General features: G+C 35.0%; 1 protein-coding gene across 2 annotated transcripts in view; it reads right to left on the bottom strand.

Moving 5' to 3' along the window:
- PLXDC2 (plexin domain containing 2) overlaps nucleotides 1-20,096 on the bottom strand; it is a 391,914-nt gene that overhangs the window by 109,850 nt on the left and 261,968 nt on the right. For both annotated transcript variants that reach the window (XM_019756009.3, XM_088789077.1), the window contains 2 exons: nucleotides 18,176-18,298; nucleotides 12,157-12,275 (listed from right to left, as the gene is read on the bottom strand). In XM_019756009.3, the coding sequence (XP_019611568.1) occupies nucleotides 12,157-12,275; nucleotides 18,176-18,298 (242 nt within the window). The remainder of the gene's footprint in view (nucleotides 1-12,156; nucleotides 12,276-18,175; nucleotides 18,299-20,096) is intronic.

Here is a 20,096-nt window from a genome sequence, read left to right as displayed (position 1 = left end):
AGATGCCTGCCAAGGAGTGAGTATAAAAGCTTTGCTAATGGCATTTGTCACTTGCTTTCATGCTCCAGTATCATGACTGCAGGTTTCCTCTGCCAGGTGTGTAAAGTATTTTACCAGATAATTCTGTGGTAACTGATTATACTTCTTGTTTTTCCAAACTCAAATCAGAACTTGAGTTTTTATTGCTGCTGTCAACTGGAAAATTATATTATGTTGTTATGAATATTATATTTTTCTACCAGTGTTTGTCTTCCAGGTCACATGTCTTGGTTCCTGCAGACCTGCTAGTATATTAGGTTTCCTTCTCTTCAGATTATTGACTTTACTTTTTCTATCTCTCTTCCTTATCTCTTCTCTTGCCTAGCCATCTTTCATTTGATTTTATTTTCTGCACCTCTTTCCTTCCTTTCAATCCCTTCACTTATATTTTGTCTCTAAGTCAAACCCTCTCCTCTGGTGCTTTTTGTCTGTGGTGGATTGATTGCACTAATGGCCTCAACCAAGGGCCTCCTTGTATCCACACCCTCTGCGCTTTCACGTGGTGGTCCTCTTGCATTCTGACTCTGGAATCAGCAATGTGGCAAAAGAAGACAACAGCCAACACAAAGCAGAAAGGCGGCTTGAAAAAGTGCTTGCATATTTCCACCTCTGTGCTTGGTCCCCTGCCACTGCCATGAGAATGCACCCTGCTGGTCTGCTGAAGATATATGAGAGGAATTTTGTCCTCCCAACAGAGATCATTCTTGACCAGCTAGCCCCTAGCCAATCCACCAGCTGACACATGAGTGAGCCCAGTTGGGACCAGCAAAGCCCAGCCCAAATCCCTGCAACCACCAAGCTTATCCATAGATATCTTGTAGGAAATTAGAAATGTACTTGTTTTAAACCACTACATTTTGGGGTGATTTGTTATACAGCAAACCTAACCAATATAGTCTCTATTGAAGATCTAATAGCCAATACATACTTTTCTGGGTGTTTTTACATAAAATGAAGTAGCATTCTTCCTCTTAGGTGTATGGAAATCAGACAAATACTTCTTTACTTCTAGGTACAATTAAACTTGAAAGACTGGAATGTTCCAGTAGAAAAATTTCATTTTCTGCATCGTTTTTCACTCTTCTCTTTATTGTCCAGTTTATTCCTTCTCCTCTGGATTCCAGAAACTAAGACCAATTTATATATTACCTAGGTCCAGATTCATTTAACCCAAAGAAAATCCATTCAAAACCAAAATGGGTGGAGTTTTCTGTCACTGAAAATAATCCCATCATAAACTGGCCAATCCTCTAGAAAGATAGTTGTAGATGACTTTTAATGACCCTTTCAAGCCTCAGCTTCAATTATTTCATTCTATTGAATGATCTTGACTTATCCAAACTTCAACAAGTCAATGGTTAATAATGACACAAACAAAACAACAGGGGTGATACTCCACCTATATGTAAAAAGAGCAGAGGTAGGTAGAAATCATCATTTGCATCTAAGGATTACATTTTGTCTTGCTGCCAGTTTTTCATTCATGGATAGTGAATGAGGATTTTGTCTACCAATCACTACTCCCATAAATATCTCTATTATGAGTCATAATATAATGTGAGAATATACAGTGGAAAATAAATTTCTGAGAATGTCTACTACATATAAATTGTTTTCCTCAAAAGCCATATACACTCTCAATATTGATATGCTAGAAAGAATTCATTTACTCATTTATCAGATATTAATTGAATATTTTCTCTGTATTACTGTAGGCACTGGAATTACGGAAGAGTACAAAGACCTTGTTCTCACAGAGTTTACATTTTAGGGGTGGAGATGGACATCAAAAGAAGTGAACATAAAAAATACAGTGTGCTAGTAGGTGGTAAGGGCTAAGAAGAAAACTAAAATATGGTAAAGAGATAGAAATGGAGGGGGGTTCTTTAAGAGAGAGTCATAGAAAGTTTCTGTGATAAGGTGACTTTTTCTGTATTAAGAGAGCTTGCCATAGGAATATTAGTGGAACAGCTCTGAGTATAAGGACCAGTATATGCAAAGGCCTTGACTGAATTGCTTTTGGTGTCTTTTTAGGAATTGAAAGGTTATCATTGGAGCAGAAGGAGTAAAGGCATCAAAGGAGGTGGGAGGTGGTGGGGGGCAGACCATAGGGAGAACATATTCCCTTCAAAACATGGCAATGACTTTGGATTTGATTCCAAGTCGTATGGGGAAAGGTCAGAGGGTTTGAACAGAGGAAGGATGTTGCCTTACCTCTAAAAAAGATCACACTGGTTTCTGTGTGATCAAGACTGTAGGGAGCAAGGGGAGACAGAAATTAGTTAAGAAGGTATCTCAGTTGTCCAGGTCAGAGACGGGTGGTTTGGACACAAGAGTTGTAAGTGTTGGAGGTACACACAGAACAGGAGGATGAGTGCCGCTTGAATTGTGAAGGGACTGCTATCAAGTCATGCCACAAATTTAATAAGGAGAGTGAGAGAAAGAGAAAAGTCCACAATGCCACCAAGGCTTTTGGTCTTAGCAGCAGGAAAAATAAAGTCATGCTTTTCATTAGGGATGCCATGTTGTACCCCTTCAGTTCACTCACACGGCAGACTCTAGGAATGGTGTCTTCTGGCTGTGCAGAGAAGAACCTGTGCAGCTCTGAAGAGGAGAACTGAAAGGTTCTGAGCTGGAACTAGGAGAAGAAGCATTGGAAAAGCATAGTAACTTTATGGCAAGACCACTGGCTTCTTTAAAATTTTATAGAGTTCATGAATGAGAGCTTAGGTTTTCTAAAACTGTGGTATTTTATCCTGGTTGAATATTAAAATGAAAATGTATAAGAAGCTTTTGATTCCCCACATTTTCCTAGAAGCCACCGAAGCCTTTTACGAAATGATTACATATCAGGTTTGGGGAAGAAAAAGAACCCAAAATGCTTTTGTCAACTGAATTAAATGCTGAGTGTAAAAAACTAATGAGGAAGAGATGGACAAGTCCAGGCTTTCTCATAGATTTCTTTCAGAAAACATGTCTGCCTGTCTCCACCTGATATTGTCATTATCTTTTTTGACTCTCCCTTCTTGGACGGCAATCTTTTTACTTCCAAGTATCAAAGGCATGGGGATGTTCCGAGAAAGGATTGTTCATTCACTCACTTACTGCAACCAAGTAAGTAACTGGGCCGTGTACCATGTTTCCCTGAAAATAAAACTGGGTCTTATATTAAGTCTTGCTCCAAAAGACTCATTAGGGCTTATGTTCAGGGGATGTCATCCTGAAAAATCATGCTAGGGCTTGTTTTCTGGTTAGGTCTTATTTTCGGGGAAGAACAGTAAGCACTCTGAGAAGGTCAGACCAATCTGCAGGTTTCCATGTCAGTGTAGCATTATTAGTGACCGTTACGAAAGTCAGGAACACTGTTAAAACCACAGTTAAAATGAACTACTGATTCATATCAACAATGCAATTGCATGTGTGTGTACAAATAAACTAACTAGAATTACAGCGGATATTGCATAAAATTAGCACAAGAAAGGGTCTGTTCTATTGCCATAATCACCTCTTCTGTCAAGGACTCTATTTCCAAGGATAGGAAGTAACCAAGTCAGAGAAACCAATGGCCAAGGTTGATGTCCAAGTATGAAAACTAGAAAAACTTTGCTTACAGGAAGGTATTTTTTCCTCCTTTCTACAAATTTATATTCACCTGAAAAATGTCTCCTAAGTTAGTTCCTGGGGACGTCAGGAAGCCAATTGAAATAATACAAACTCTTAACTACACAAACTTTTTTTTTTAAAGAAATGTAGTTTCATTATTTTCATGTACCTATAATAGTTGCCTTTATGACTAAAGCAAAGCTAAATTTTTACTTGGGCTCTGATTTGTATTCACTCATACATTTCTGAGAATGAGTTGTATTACAATTACATACATCCCGCAGGATAGATATAGAAAAGAAGCATTAACGCCAGTTAAAATATGCTTCCATTTTGGCTTACACAACCATTTATATATTTTTTAGGTATTTTAGCTTTTATCCCATTTTATGAGACAAAGACACATTTATAATTTAAGTAAGTATAGATTTTTCTGTATATGATATAGTGAAGCAAATTAAGTATAGATGCAGAAAAGAGGTACCATAACGAGACAAAGTTAAGGCAAGAAAGATATTAGAAGGAAGCAAAGGCAGGGCAGAGCACACTGGTCTTCGGAGGAAGATTCAAAGTCAAAAGTGGGTCCCTTTTCCACGCTGTGGTATCATTCACTAGGACACAAGGGCCTAATGCAATACCTGAAATGTGAACTCTTATGTCTGTCTCTAAACCAGAGATAATAGGCATGCTGCTTGAGAGGTAATGGAATTTTATTTTCTTGTCTGTTCTGCCCTGCAAACCTCACCAAAACATTCGTTTGTTTCCATTATGGACCCAGCTATCTATCTAATAAGCAGCACAGCATCTCAGCAAGGGCTTGACTGTACAGTATGTGCGCCAAAGTATGAGTCATATGCCTATCAGAACATAACTGGAAAAGAATTACTCTAAACTCATTTTGTTCACTCACTATTTCCCTTCACTCGCTAATCAGCAATATGGTGTCCAGTAGCCATATATATATATATACACATACATACATTTATGTATACATATGTATATATATGTTTTAACCCAAAGTTTACTATTTTATCCACTCTCCTCTGCATTCAACCCTTAACTTCCTACCTTATCTTCCTTAAATGTCTGATCTGGCTTCTGCATTACTCAGTAGGGTACCCAATTTTTAAAAGTCATGCTCTCTTTTATTATAATCAAAACAAGACATAAATTCCAGAGTGTTACTGCTTGGTTGTCTGAAAACTACATTTGAATAGAAAGACTCCTGGTTAAATTTAACAATATAAAAATCCATTTGCTTTCCTGTATGTTGTTAACATTTTGCACAGTTATTTTAATCCCTTTTTAGCTTACAGTTACTGAACTCTCATATGCCAGGTATTAAGAAATACATTTGATGGCATGAAAGTGAAGGAAAGCCCTATGCTGAAGATATATTCTTCACATCCCTCCTGCCCCTTCTCCACATCATACCCTACAGAAAATCTGGAAAGAGACAAGTAACAGCATAAAGCTGATGAATAAAGACAGCCCCTATGTTAAAAGAGGAGTTTCAAACTTAATCTCTACAGAAGTTAGTGCTGGCCTGGGGTAAGAAGGAAGAAATGGGTGAGGAAAAAATTCCTCCCTGAATAACAAATCATCCAAAACTTCTGATTGCTCAAGGGGACATGCAAATCTATACTTTTATTTGCAACTTTCTGATATTTAAATGTTGGATACATATCCATTTTATACACACACACACACACACACACACACACACACACACACACACACCATTGTGACCTCTGACTTAAAGGTTTAAAGGTTGCCCAATATGGAACTGACAAACTAGAGTTGGAGCTTCATAGAAAAGAACTAAGTGAGGCAGGAGCCCACCTTAAGAAATATGTGCCACTTGGCTCAAGAAAGTCAAAACTATGGTGGGGACTTGATCTGGAATGACAGTTAGATAAGGAAGCATGTCTAAATAAACATTTCCTGGGAATAAAACACTAAATGGAAAAAAGGGGGGTTAGGAATCTCTTCACCCTGAGTTTGGGGAGTCGCACAGAATGTAGAGGCCTTTTTCCTCAGGGTCAAAGATGTTCTTTGGTCATGAAACATCAGAACAGGGAGATTTCATATGACCTGATCCAGCCAAGAGCACCTTGTGAGACATACATGTCAGTGACACCTCAGGGATGAAAGGGAGTGAGGCTTGGGAGGAGAAAGTGCACCCAGAAAGATCAAATACATTGTCAAGGACCACATAACCAGCCACTGGCAGGGCCAGTGTTAGAACAAGTTTTCTATTTCTAGAATTATTTCTTCTAGGTTATTGATTTTCCTCCCTCCCTCCCTCCTTCGTTCCCTCCCTCCTTTCCTTCCTTCCTTTTCACTCACAGCATTTGTTTTTGGAACATCATAAAGGGAGAAATGTTCAATTTGTCATTTTCTTACAATATAGAAAGTGAAAATAAAATTTCTGGAGTTTTATGTGTGAGATAACTAAAAAAATAAATACATCCACAAATGCAAATGAATTATATCCTAAGTAAAGCCCTGTAGATACAATTTTATACTTTATGTATTTAAAATACAGGAAAGTGCTATAATATAAAATCATCTGTGTGTACATTTTCCTTAGAATTATTGCTTGAGAGTGTATAATGGTCATTTTATGCCATCTGGGTTTTCTCAAACGTGTATTATAAATTTATTAAAGAAATTTAAAATACATTTTATTTAAATTAAATATATAAATGTATATATATATATATATATATATATATATACACATATACATATATATATATATATATATATATATATATTTCTACTCATACAACTATACAGTTTCATGGATGTATGTTTGTGTGTGTGTGTGTGTATATGTATGTGTATAATATATACATACATATCTATATATCTAGATTATATATAAACATATCAAACATTCTCACACATACAACAATTGATATAGAAGGTAAAGTACTTCATATTTAAATGGCAATGGTTTCACTCTTTAGTTCCTTTTGGCTTTTTCTTACTCTTTTGTATTATTTCGTCCCACAAATTCTACAAGCTCAGCAAGTGTTCATTTTTATACTTTCAGGATGATTACAATGAATGAAGGGTCATTAAAGTTTAAATAAGAGAAACAGTGTTCATAAAAATTCAAAAAGTATATGAAGGCTGCCATTTAAACCTACAACCAACTGGCAATGTTGGTTTACTAACTATGCATTCTTCCACAGAAACAGTAAATGTTACACTAAGGAACACTAGGTTTGAACACTTACATGGTAGAATAGATTAAAAAGTAACTTTATCTAATAAACAATAAAATTCCACTATACTGACCTCCTCTAAAGTTTGCTGCTGAAGGAGACAGTAAGATATTCAACCCAGAAAATGGACAGAATAGGTTGACTCTCAGGTGGGGTATGTATTCTCTGACTCTCACCATCACCATGTAGAAATATTACGTGACATTTTACTTTTTAACTGCATTGTCTGAAACTGATGACCACCCTGTTCCTTCCATGAGCTGGTAAAACAAACAAACAAACAAACAAAAACAACAAACTTTTGATACACACAAAAAGAATCACATCCTTCCCTAGTTTGTATCTAAAGTAACAATAAATTCAAAATATACAATAGAGAAGAAATGAAGCAAGTTGGAGGAAATGCAACTTCTAAAATATTATCATATACTAGGATAGCATCAAAGATGGTAAGAAATCTGATTTCAAATTTCTAATGTTTTTGGAATGGAATCATTTTTTGTGAGTAGGTAGTTTCTTTGTTAGACAAAAATAGACCAATAGACAAAAAAAATTCAGGTCTGTATCTACTGTAATCAAGCAAAGAGTCATCACTATTCAATGACAACTTAAAATAATAGAAAGAATCTGGGTTCTAGGGTCATAGCTAGTTAGTAACAGAATAGGTAAAGGGAATTCAATTTTCCAAATTCAATTTTATTAAGAAAGAATGTATATTTTTATTATTATATTTTGCTTATGTACAACTTCTTTTCCTTTTTAAAAAAATGAAAAAAATAACGTAAATGCTGTGAAAAGGCAAACCATTCTCACCCATGCTCTCAAGTGGCTGAGTTGCAGTATAATAATGACTACCAGGAAAGATTGTCGAGTATATCAAAGCGAGTGAAGTAGTTCAGTCATTTCTTCAAAAGGAAGTCTAGGAAGGCAGTACGGTACACTAGTTAGGCTACAGGCTCAGGAGTCATATTCCCTCGAGTGAATCTTTGTTTCATAATTTTGGGAAAGTTACGTAACCTCTTTGGGTGTTTCAGGTTCCTTCTCTATAAATGATGAAAGTAACTTCCTCTTGGTTTTTGTGAGAATTATATGAGATCAATTTTAAGCACCTGGGAATGGCCTGATCTATATGAATAGCTCAATAAATGCTGGATTTATCAAATTTGGAGATTGTTATTAGAAGTGAATAGGACTTCTGGTTATGGCAAACCCCATTGTATAAGACCATTGCTACTACTGATATCAAGCAGGAAAGATGAGTAACACATATGGAAAGCACCTGCTGAAGGTACCAAGTGGCTATCAAAGAACAAGGGCTTGAGAACCCTCAATTCCAGAGAAAGGAAATCACAGAAGTGAACCGAACACCACTTTCTCATCAAGGCATTTGAGAATTCTTAAGCCCGGTTCAAAGACTGAGAAGCTGAATAGAACTTCAGGCAGTTTCAGAGTTGAGGAAAATGCAGAAGTTCAGGGCCACTGAGGCCAAAGGTCTGTAGTAAACACCCAGGCCTTAAATGGAGATTCTTGAAGGACTACACCCTGAGAGTAAGTGCTAATCAGAAAACCAGCCTGTACAAGCACTGATGCCCACCTTAGAATGAACATGGCACTGTACAGCATTCATCTTCCATCCTAACTGCCAAACAAAACACGGTAAACCCTCTCTGGAAAAAGAAACATCATGACAACTTCACAGTATCTCTTTAGTATTCTGTAAACAATGCCCAGCATTTGATCAAAAATTACCTAGCATGGAGGGAGATATGACCCATGAATGAAAAACTACAGGGGAAAAAAACCCGGATGACAGAAACAGTCCCAAGGGAAATGTAGATATTAGAGTTATCAGCCATGAACTTTAAAGAATCATTATTAATATATTTATGGAAATAGATGACAAGATGACTGATTTCATTATGTAATCAAATTTATGCAAAAGAAATAAATGGATACCCTGACACCAAAAAAATGCATTAAAGTGAACAGTTGATAATTTGAGAGGAAATTTTGAAAAAGATGATGCATTGTTTGTGCTTTGGCTTCATCCTAAGTAAACTATAACTTTGGAGTTAACAAAAATAAACAGCTGTGTAACAATAAGGGCCTGCAACTTGAAATAGAATTTCAAATCTTTGGTTGACTAACACAGGGCTACAATATTAGGAGAGATAACTTAATTATGTAAAAGAGTCTGTGTCTCCACTGTTTCTCTCACCAGGATGGTCAGGAGAACACTGGGACTTTGGTGGAGGAATACTGGATGCTACAAGCAAATCTTATTTTAGACAGCTCTAGTGCTTCCTTTTCTCAATCTTATTACAAGCAAGATTGTTATGTAAAGGGCAAGTGGATTTTCTAAATTATTGATCATAATTTATCTAATTTGCATTGTAAAATACTGCATTGTTGGAGAAATGATAATATATAGAACATGATAGAATTGGAGATCATTTGAATGGTTAGCATGGGTACATTAGGAGTTACTAAGAGAAACACAATTAGCTACTGGAATAAATCATTTGAGAGTAATAAAAATGAAATTTGTGTCAATAAATTTATTCAATGCATTACTAATTTCACTCTACAATTTTACTAAGTCCTTTATTGGTATTTTCTGCATAAATCAGAATTTTTCTTCTTACATAAAATATAATAAAATAAAACAAAACTGGCATTAGCCAGCTAGAAGCAAATTACTACAGAAAGAATTACACTCCCTCTCTATCTATAATTTTGGTTCTGTAAGTTTAACTTGCACAGGAACGCAAAATTATACTCCTTATAGTCTTATGTTCTTGAGATTTTATTAGCTTGGTAACTTAACTAGGAATATTTCTTCTGATTCTGTGGGACTAAAATTGTGTAATACATTGGAATCAGATGAAAAGATTATTAAACACCAAACATTAACAAATATTTATTGAAAAAACAAATGAGAAAGTCATTTGTGAATTGTTACACATAATCTCCTTGGGAAAGAAAAAATGTTTAGGTCTCTTGGGATCACAAAATTAAGGTTTTTAGTCCCAGATTTGTCCTCAGCTAGCTCTGTAACCTCAAGTATGTCATTAACCTGTCTGACTCAGTCTGCTTAGCTATAAATAAAGCTAATTGTGCATGATCTAATTTCATAATTAAGCCACATACATTTATTAAACACCTTCGATGTGCCAGTACCTTTATGAAGACTAGGAATATTAAGAATACAGGATACTGTTGAATAATTGAAAACTATAATGCATGTGAAAGCATTCTGTCAAATATAATATATTATGCAAAGAACCATTTTATGCTATTATGATTATAAACATTTTTCTAGAAGTGCCAAGAGCATCTACCTCTTACTGTAAATGCAAAGAGACCTTTATTGTGGAAAATTTCACAAAAAGAAATTTGCCTCAGTAAAATAAAATGCATGACAATTATCAGGAAAAAAAAAAAAGGTAGAACAGGAAATAAGAAACTGCTTCCTAATGAGGCCAGAGAAAGGACAGTAGGCAAATAATAAAATAATGACTTATTTAAAATTCTGCGTTCAGAAGGACTGATGTTCAACCGGACAATAAGCTGAGAATATCAATAAAGTGTTGCTTACAGCTTAATATTCCCCATGCCAAAACAGGAAAAAACAAAACAAAAACATATTGGAAACATTTTCTTTGATTAAAATAAAGAAAAACAATTAAAAAATACGAAACCCACTGTAAACAGAGAATAGGAAAAATAAACTTTTAACTCTTCAATGCAAGACACCCACTGAGAACAGTGTAAATGGAGATGGCAATTTTGATGAAAGAGAGAGAGAGAGAGAGAGAGAGAGAGAGAGAGAGAGAGAGAGAGAGACCACAATAGAACAAACCTCTGTTTTAACAAAGCCTGCAGTTAGTGAGGTTTAAGACTCTAGACTTACTGACCCTGCATCTTTCCAGAAACTTTACCACTGTTGGTTAAAAATGTTGCAAACTAACATTCCATAACATCACTCTGCAGTCCCAGTAGCACACTAGATTATAATGAAAACTTGGAATGAATAAGTCCCTTTGAGTGATACAATCTCAGCTTCCAGGGGCTGTGATATAAGATACGATGGGCTATGGTATCAAAATATAGCTCTGGATAAAGAAGCACCGAGCAGAATAGATCCTATACGGTATTCGACTTATTGCTCCAAGTAAGTGATTAATTCCAGACAGAAGAATTCTTCAAAGGAGTGGAAACATATAGCCTAGTCATGAGATTTCTAAAAGTTGGCTTATCCAATTAAATATAACTACCCCTCATTTTATAGAAAAGATAAATTTCAGAAGACTTGACCAAAGTGAATCCTTTTAAAATTGTCAACATCTTCTTAACAGGAATGGATTCATTTACTAAAGGAAAATAACCGTTCGATTGAAAATAAGATATTGAGACCATATTATGATAAATTCCTATCCATCCATGGGTGAATAGTGCCCTTTATCAATACACATTGTCAGACTTTCTCTTATGCCTAGTGAATGCCTAAAATACCGTATCTGCTGTTCCTGGAACTTTATTCTGTTTTCTTCCCCCAAAGATTAGATTGTCTAATAGACTTTAATTACATTGTCATTAGACTTTTAAACCAAATATGCTATTCTTCTAATTTAGATATTCTGTAAATTTAAGGCTACAATTTATTAAGTTTCCATTCATTACTTTGTCCATTTGGTAAAATGAAGCAAACCATAAGTTTAAATTCCTTTGTTCTTTCTGTCACTTATGTCTCTAATTAGTCTTTCCTACCAGCTTGAAATAACCATTGGTGAAAGGCTGTCCTGGAATGCTTTCAGTCCTGGGTCATTCAGCCATACACATTTACATGCTTACTAATAATTTTGGAGATAGAACCAAAAAATTCACAGAAATTGACAAGGCAAAATCAAAAAACCATATCATATACTATATAAATAATCACATCCCAAATTGCAAATCATTTTTCTTAGAGTCATTTCATTATACTATCACTAGAATATAATTATTCAATAATTTTATAAAATTCATGGATTATAATGTAATGCCAATAATATCAGGATAAAAAACAAAACAAAACCCAGAGAATTAACAATTAGTGCTACCCAGTAGATTAAAAAACATCTATTTTTTTCTTTTTTTTAATGAAGCAAAGGAAACCAAGAAGTGAGAAAATGATTTGAGGTTCATAACTATAAAGTGTGCCTTTCCTGACACCTGAAGGAAAGAACAGATACAGGTCAAGGTCAAAGGGGAAGGAAGTCGTCAATACATTACTTACTTCTTTGTATCCAAAGATGATGCGTCCATCCATGAGGAGGGTTGCCTGGAATGTGAAACTTCCCAGGTTGTAATTATCCTGGAGATGTACGTGGTCCCATTGGACAACAAGTGCTGTGCCTATTAACCCCATCGGAACAGAAAAAAATGCAATGAGATAAATATATCATTCAATTCTGGTGGGAACATTCACAAAAATATGGATCTAGCCTACAAATCTAGTAGTAGCACTACTTGAGTTTTTATACGGTTAACTGGAATACTGTTATCGAAACAGCATTTGGAATATTGTTAAAGAATTGAGTATTCTCTAAATATTTGGTAAAATTTAACCTCATACTGAGGTTAATATTGAGCCCAGCATGGGGGGAATTTTGCCTTAGGAAGTCCATTAATGTTAATGGGTACTGTCTACTTAAATTTCCATAAGCCACTTTCAAAATGCAGCCCAAGTGAATTGAATGAATTTCAAATACATTGACAAATGCTGAGAGAAAGGAACACATTCAGAAGGCTAGAATCACTTTAAAAAAGACCTGAAAATGTCTCTTCCATACTTAGAATTATACTCTTCCATGCTGAAGAAATTCTTTTAACACTAATGGTAATATTCTTCTTTGATTCACATGGACTGCATTTCTGTCTTTTGTTGTATTGCTTCCAGGAGGCTGCAAGGTAGCTTAAAGGGCCCCAGGCTAAGATTTCTGAAGTCTCCTTGAAGTACACTGAGATAACTCTTCAGTGCTATATGTCATATTCTGATGAGACAATCTGCCAGTGTTTACTATAAAACTATTAACATCAAATATAAATTAAAACACCGTTTAATAGCCACTAGTGAGAATTCATCTACTTGTTTTAACTGACATTGCTTATTCTCTCTCTATTTTTTAAAAGAAAACAAGTGAGCAGCTAACACTTTTGCTTAGCTCTTAGTATTAGATTTTCTGTTCAGTGAAAAAAATCATGCTGCCAAAAAATGTTGTACAGAAAACGAAACTCTCAGAATTAAAGAGTAAAACTTATCTCCCAGGTCGGTAAATATCTGATTAAAAAAGAAAAGAAAAATCAAGAATGCATGACAGAGAGCTTCTGCATTGGTGAAGACGTGGAGGGGCTGGAAAGATACTGCCCAGAGGGACACGGAAGTCCACCTCCCTTCCCACATACTTTGCCATATCCATTTCTTTCATCTGACTCTTCCTGAGTTAATCCTGTACAAGATGAATGGTGTATTTACAGTATTTTTTATTATAATTTAATGCGGAGAGCTTCTGACCAAGATGTCAGCACAGGAGGCTCCTGAATTTCCCTCCTCACATGGACACACCAAACGTACAGCTACACACAGAATAATTTCCTCTGAGAGAAATCCAGATACTAAATCCAGATAGCTAAATGACTATGCATGGGGCAACTGAGAAAATACCCACATTGAAACTGAACCCATCTAGGTGCTGACTCGGATTCTCTTTGGAGTCCAAAGGAGCCACGGGGCATTTACCCCGCCTTTTCCTTTTGGCTCACTCTAATGATAAAACCAGATCACGAGTATCTCTCTGCAGGGAGCTTACACACATATCTGGCACCCAGTTTTTGTGGTAGCAGTTGAGGAACAACTCCCTAGATCACCTAATTGTGATAGACAATGGGATTTGCATTCATGCATCCTATAGGACAGCAGCAGACAAAGAAGCAATTGTTACCAGGCATACCCTTGAGCGCTTGCCATGGCTATTCATTCCCCCAGAACTCAGCAGAGAGGAAGCAGGCAAAAGTACCCACCTCCCAGTCTTTTCCTGGAAGGGGTGTGACTACGTATTTTTCAAGCTGCTGCATGAGGGTCTGGCATCTAGTTAGCAGTCATCTAGGTACTTGACTGTTATCCTCCCAGGGCCCAAAAGAGCTAGTGGGCACTTCCCATACCATCTTCCTCCAGCTTACTCCAACAATAAAGCTAAGTGTCAGTCCTTATCTGGAAAAAGCTTGTCTACACCTGTAGTGCCCCAACTTTTATGGCTGCCATTGAGGTTTAGGCATCTAAACCACCTTGCTCTGGTAGCCAGCAGGGCTTGCATTTACAAGTCACAGGCTATAGCAGACAAAGAAGCAATTCCCAAATGGGTGCAGGAGCACCTCCCCAGGGTTAGACTCTCAGACTCTGCAGAAAGAGCAGGCAAAAATGCCTGTCTCCCAGTTTCTCCCTAGAAGAGGTCTGACTGCATAGTTTCCTGGCTTTTGCTTGAGAATCCAGCAACAAATCAGTCTGCACCTAGGTGCTGACTATAATCTTCCCCTTTAGGACACTGATGGGGCTTGGGACACTTTCAACTATCGGGCACTACTAAGAACCAAGATGGTATCTTGGACAATCACAAACGTTTCAGAGGCAACCAGGAGCTTTAGCTGGGCTGACTGATGAGGTTTATGTCCTATACAAGATCACTCTGACCATCTGACCAGACTGTAAGAAGTAGCTATTTTGTCTAATGTGCAGAAACCAATACAGAGTCAAGAAAATTGAAGAAAAAGGGAATATGTTTCAAATGAAAGAACAAGATAAAGCTCCAGAAACCAATCTTAATGAAGTAGAGGTAAGTGATTTACTCAAATGAGTTCAAAATAACAGTATAAAGATGCTCACTGAGGTCAGAAAAGCATTGCAAGAGCAAAGTGAGAACTTCAGCAAAGAGAGAGAAAATATTAAAAATGACTAAAGAGAAATCTTAGAGCTGAAGTATAATAACCGACCAGAAAATTTTAATGGAGTTCAGCATAAAGCTAGACCAAGTAGAAGATAGGATTAATGAGCTTGAAGACAGGGGAGGGGAATTCAGCTAATCAGAGGAGCAAAAAGGAAAAAGCATGAAAAAAGAGTAAAGATAGCTTAAGGGACATATAGGTCACCATCAAGTGGATCAATATTTACATTATAGGGATCCCAGAAGGAGATGATAGAAAGGGGCAGAAAGCTTATTCAAAGAAATAATGGCTGGAAATTTCCCTAGTCTCAGGGGTGGAGGTGAGGGGGGAACAGACATCCAGACCTAGGAATCCCCAAAATACAAAAGAAGATGAATTAAAAGAGACTCATACAGAGATGCCTTCTAATCAAATTAACAAAAGTTGAAGACAAAGAAAGAATCTTAAAGGCAGCAATCTGTTACTTACAAGGGAATCCACATAAAACTATCAGTAGATTTTTCAGCAGAAACCTTACAGGCTAGTGGGAGCATAATGAAATATTCAAAGTGCCAACCAAGAGTACTCTACCAGGCAAAGGTGTCCTTCAGAATTGAAGGAGAGATAAAACGTTTTCCAGACAAACAAAAGTTGAAGAAGTTCATCACCACTAGGCCAGCTTAATAGGAAATGTTAAAGGGATTTCAAACAAAAGTAAAAGCATGCTAATTAGTAACAAGAATTATATGAAACTATAAAACTCAATGGTAAAGGTAAAATTCAGAATAGTCTAATACTGTAATCATGGTGGGCACCTCTAGTATAAATGTTAAAACACAAATGTATATAAAAACTATACAATAATCTGTTAATTGATAGAGAATATAAAAAGTTGTAAAGTGTCACGTGAAAAACAAAATGTAGTGGAGGGTGTAAAAATGCAGAGCTTCCATGTGTATCAAGGTTTTGATTGTAAGTAAGAATTACACTTTATAATTTGCTATTCAAGTTATTTTTCTAAGAAAAGTTTTATTTTTATAACTTTTCTAGTTTTTGTGCATTACCATTCTGTGACTCACTTAGACTTCTGTTGTCATTTAGGCTACCTACAACAATTGAAAGCATCATCTCACACTATCTTAGAATCTTTCTAAACTGCTGCTGTCTCCTCTAGAGAAGCGTTGCTTAACTAAAATGTTGAATTTCCCATCCTTCAGCATACCTTTAGTGATCCTAACCCATCAAAGTTGGAAATATTTCAGGAAGTTGCTATTGCATAAAAGCACTCCATGAAGAACATAATAATATTCAAAACTGTTTCATTCATTCACTAAAACACAAGCAATTACTCAGCTTTCATTGTCATATTGTAGGAACTCAATATTTCCATTGGTCATTACACAGAAGATATTTCAATAAAGTAAAATACATTAATTCTTAATTATTATTACTTTTATAATTCTCAGAATTAAAAACTCATCTTACATATTTAATTTTTTTCATTTACTCATTCATTGATTATTATGTAAGACTTACTGAATATGAATTTCTGCCAGGTATTCAAGATAAACTGCTTTCTTATAGCTTGTCCTCATTTCAAAGAATTTAGTGTACAGAATTAATTTAAAAATTAATTTTTAAAACTCATTCAAATAAAAGTAAAATTCAAATATTAACAGCTACTTAGAAACATTATGTATGATAGAATATATGGAGGGAGAGACTTATTTAATATGCTTTATGATTTTGATGCTAACAATAGAAACACTTAGTCTTCAGAATCCTGTGTCCACAGTAAATGTCCCCAACATCACCTAGTAAGTGACAGAACTGGGAAAATAATCAACTTTCATCAAATTATTTCCTGTTTACTAAGGTGATTCTTTCTGGTGGGTAATGCAGTAAGCTTCAGGTAAGTTTCTGGTTGTGGTTCTGCCTCAAGTGTACTTACAATCTACTTATGCATCCTTGGGCTTTAGCACCTCATTAATTTTTTTAAAAAGGGAAGACAGAGTACAACACTTCTTAAAATAATAGGGGCAAGTTACTATAATGGTTAACACTCAGAGCTACTTAATTTTGGAACACACTTGTGTTATTCAAAATGCTTGAAATGAATTTCTCAGAGTGTATATCTAACTATACTTAGCTTCCTTCTTCCTTTGCTATTTTGACCTGTAAAATGGCTTCATCACACTGGTCAGAAGATGGATTTTAGCAAAATAATCACATTTCCCCCAAACTCTTATACCATTAAGTCTATACTACTCAATAGTAAATTTCTTCCTTGATCATTAAGAGTAGAAATAATTTTGTTCCTGCCAAATGCTTCTATTATTTTAAAAGATATAATTGTCATTTGGACAAATAAGTACTATTTGATAAAGAAATTTCCCTTTAAAAATTAACTAATTAAATAATTTATATATAATTATAGTTGACATACAATATTATGTTAGTTTCAGATGTACAATATAGTAGTTCAATGCTTATACACCTTACAAAATGAAGCACCACCATAAGTATATAACCATCTGTCACCGTACATAGTTATTATGATATTATTGACTGTATTCTCTATGCTGTACTTTACATCCCTGTGACTTATTTTATAACTGGAAGTTTGTACTTGTATCTTTAATTAAATTTGCAAAACAAACTCTTCTTTTCCTATTTTCTCCACTAAAGTTAGAGCCTTATATTTGAATAGCATTTAGTGACGTATTCTAGGTTTTCTTTGACAATTTTATGTGTCTTGTAAAGAAGTAGTAAGGCTAGATTATGGTCAGCATACTTGATAAACCTTAATAGGCTCTATTTCATATTTTAAAGTCAGAGAAAGTTAAATTTCGTAAGTGTATTTTAAATATCCACTACCCTAAATGTTTAAAAGGTGTGTTCATCTTATGGTATATATAATTTATAAGGTTTAAAAATTGAGTATCAATGTCTATGCCACTTGCCTCTGCTTGAAGATCAGAACTAACAAGTTATCCTTATGTAGTATTTTTAATAGGAAGGACTTACTGCAAATAGCATCAAATGTATTAATATTTGCTTTGTATGACTCATTTATTATAGTGCCTACTAGCTGTTAGCAAACATTTGTTGAACAAATGAATGAATGAATAAATAAGTAGCATTTGACCATATACTTTACTCCCCATACTAACAGTATCACATTTATTATCTTAGAGCACTTGCATGAGGCTGTTTATAAATCCACTCGACCAAAAACAAAGAAACAAAAACCCAGGTTACTAGAACATTAGTATGAATCTGATGATTGATGCTTACAAATATACATACAGTAAAAAAACAGGCTAACCAATACGTACCATTATCAAAATATCTGACTGTTGAATTTCTGGATACACTGGGATCAAAATTTGCCATTAAAGGAGCTATGTACTGGGTGGCTGTTAGCATTCGATGTACAACTTCTCCAGTGTATATGAAACCTATAATTAAAAAAAAGTAGGAAACATGTTAAGGAAAAGCCCAGATAAAATTTTAATGAAAATACCTCCAACTCAGTTGCAGTCATATTTTGAAACTAAAATATCATTGTAGCTAAAAAAAGGAATACAATGAATGACTTAATATCTGACCAAAAATAATTGAGTCTGGATTAAGTAACACATCCTCATAGGATGGCAGCATCTTGCAGATTGGTAAATCAGAAATCTATACTGTGGGGAAAATGGCTATTATCTGGAAAGAGGTATTTACACTGAAAAGGCTAATACAGGACTACCAGCAATTCAAACATTCAATATGGCATGATTAATTCCTTGTTATGTTAACACTAGCCAAATGTGCAAGTCCTTTTTAGACATGAATGTAGTTTCATGTTGTTTAATTACATTTTCTTAAACTGCAATCTCAGCTTAGGACAATTTCAAAACTATACATGCATATCTCTTTCTATATTTTTATATCTTTCTACATCACTAAAATGGAGAAAACGTTGTAGATCTTTTTTTCAAAGTTGAAAGGAGGCGAAACACCCATGGTAAAACTTGCATGTTTCTCCGATTGCTCTTTATAATACTATTAGCACCCTATCTGGAAGATAAAGATTATGTGTTTGTAGGTAAGATGGTGAAACACTGATAATGCACAAATGGCTTTTTTCTTGAGAGTTATCAATGCCAGCCTTTTCTAGCAGTTGGATAATGAGAGGACATTTACTGTGGAGAACTTCCTCTTGAATTAACTTTCCATAGCTCCTATGTTATAACCCTACCCATTTTCAATTATTCACACTGGGTTTATTTATTTTGTGAATTATCCATGACAAATTGTTAATCCTATACTGGCTTCTTGCCTCCCATGTCTTCAGATGTAAAAGCAGAGTCAGCTCAGGGAATGCTAATTTTAATATTAATCTAATAAATGCACCATTGACAAAATATATATGTAAATGGTTACATGTGTACACACCACACACATATACACACACAAAATACAATCCAAAGCAACTTATTTGTGACAATGCAGTTGTATGTTTAGGCAATCATAAATTAACTAGATATCTGGGGCTACTATAGATCATTTCTCTATTTTCAGAAGAATAAAATAAAACAAGCAAGATTTTAAAAAGAAAAAAATGTGTAGAATTTATGCTTCTAAAAGTTTATTTCACTTCATGATCTTAAAGTTTTCATTGGCATATTGTGGTCTTTATTGTTTCAAATTCTCAACTGTAATTTTCTAGGTAACTTATTGGAATATTAAATCTGCAGTTATTTACTTTGAAATTAATTTCTGTCTTTCTAGCAGTGTCTTCTTTCCTTAACTTCCTTTCCATTTTTCATCAAGGGCAAAACTAAATTCTAGCTATTCACCTTAAAAATATATTTTTAACTAGCAAATTCATTAGCATGTATTTTAATCATTGACAAGTAACATCTTTCAAAATAAATTCTCTATGCCTTGAGCAGAACTTTATATATTTGCAACTTCACATAACTCAAGTGTACTAAAAGAATAGAGGGTGAGGCAGTCATTGCTTTTATTTTATTTTATTTCCCTGTAGATTTTCAGAGACACTCTTAGTGTTCAAAGCCCAATATGACAGACTTAAAATTATAAAGATGAATGAAGAGTAACTGTTTTTCAGGGTCTATGATTTATCTTTTGCTCCTATCATCACCATGTCTTCATGATTTCACCGCAAATACAGATATAAAAGTTCTATAAGTATGATCTTTTAAGGAAATATTAAATTATACTCTGAAAATGTTCTTTCAGAGA

Source organism: Rhinolophus sinicus, chromosome 1 (genome assembly GCF_057876585.1).
Source record: "Rhinolophus sinicus isolate RSI-liver-muscle chromosome 1, RSI-T2T, whole genome shotgun sequence".
Lineage (NCBI taxonomy): Eukaryota > Metazoa > Chordata > Mammalia > Chiroptera > Rhinolophidae > Rhinolophus > Rhinolophus sinicus.
This window is presented reverse-complemented; position numbering and strand designations above follow the sequence as displayed.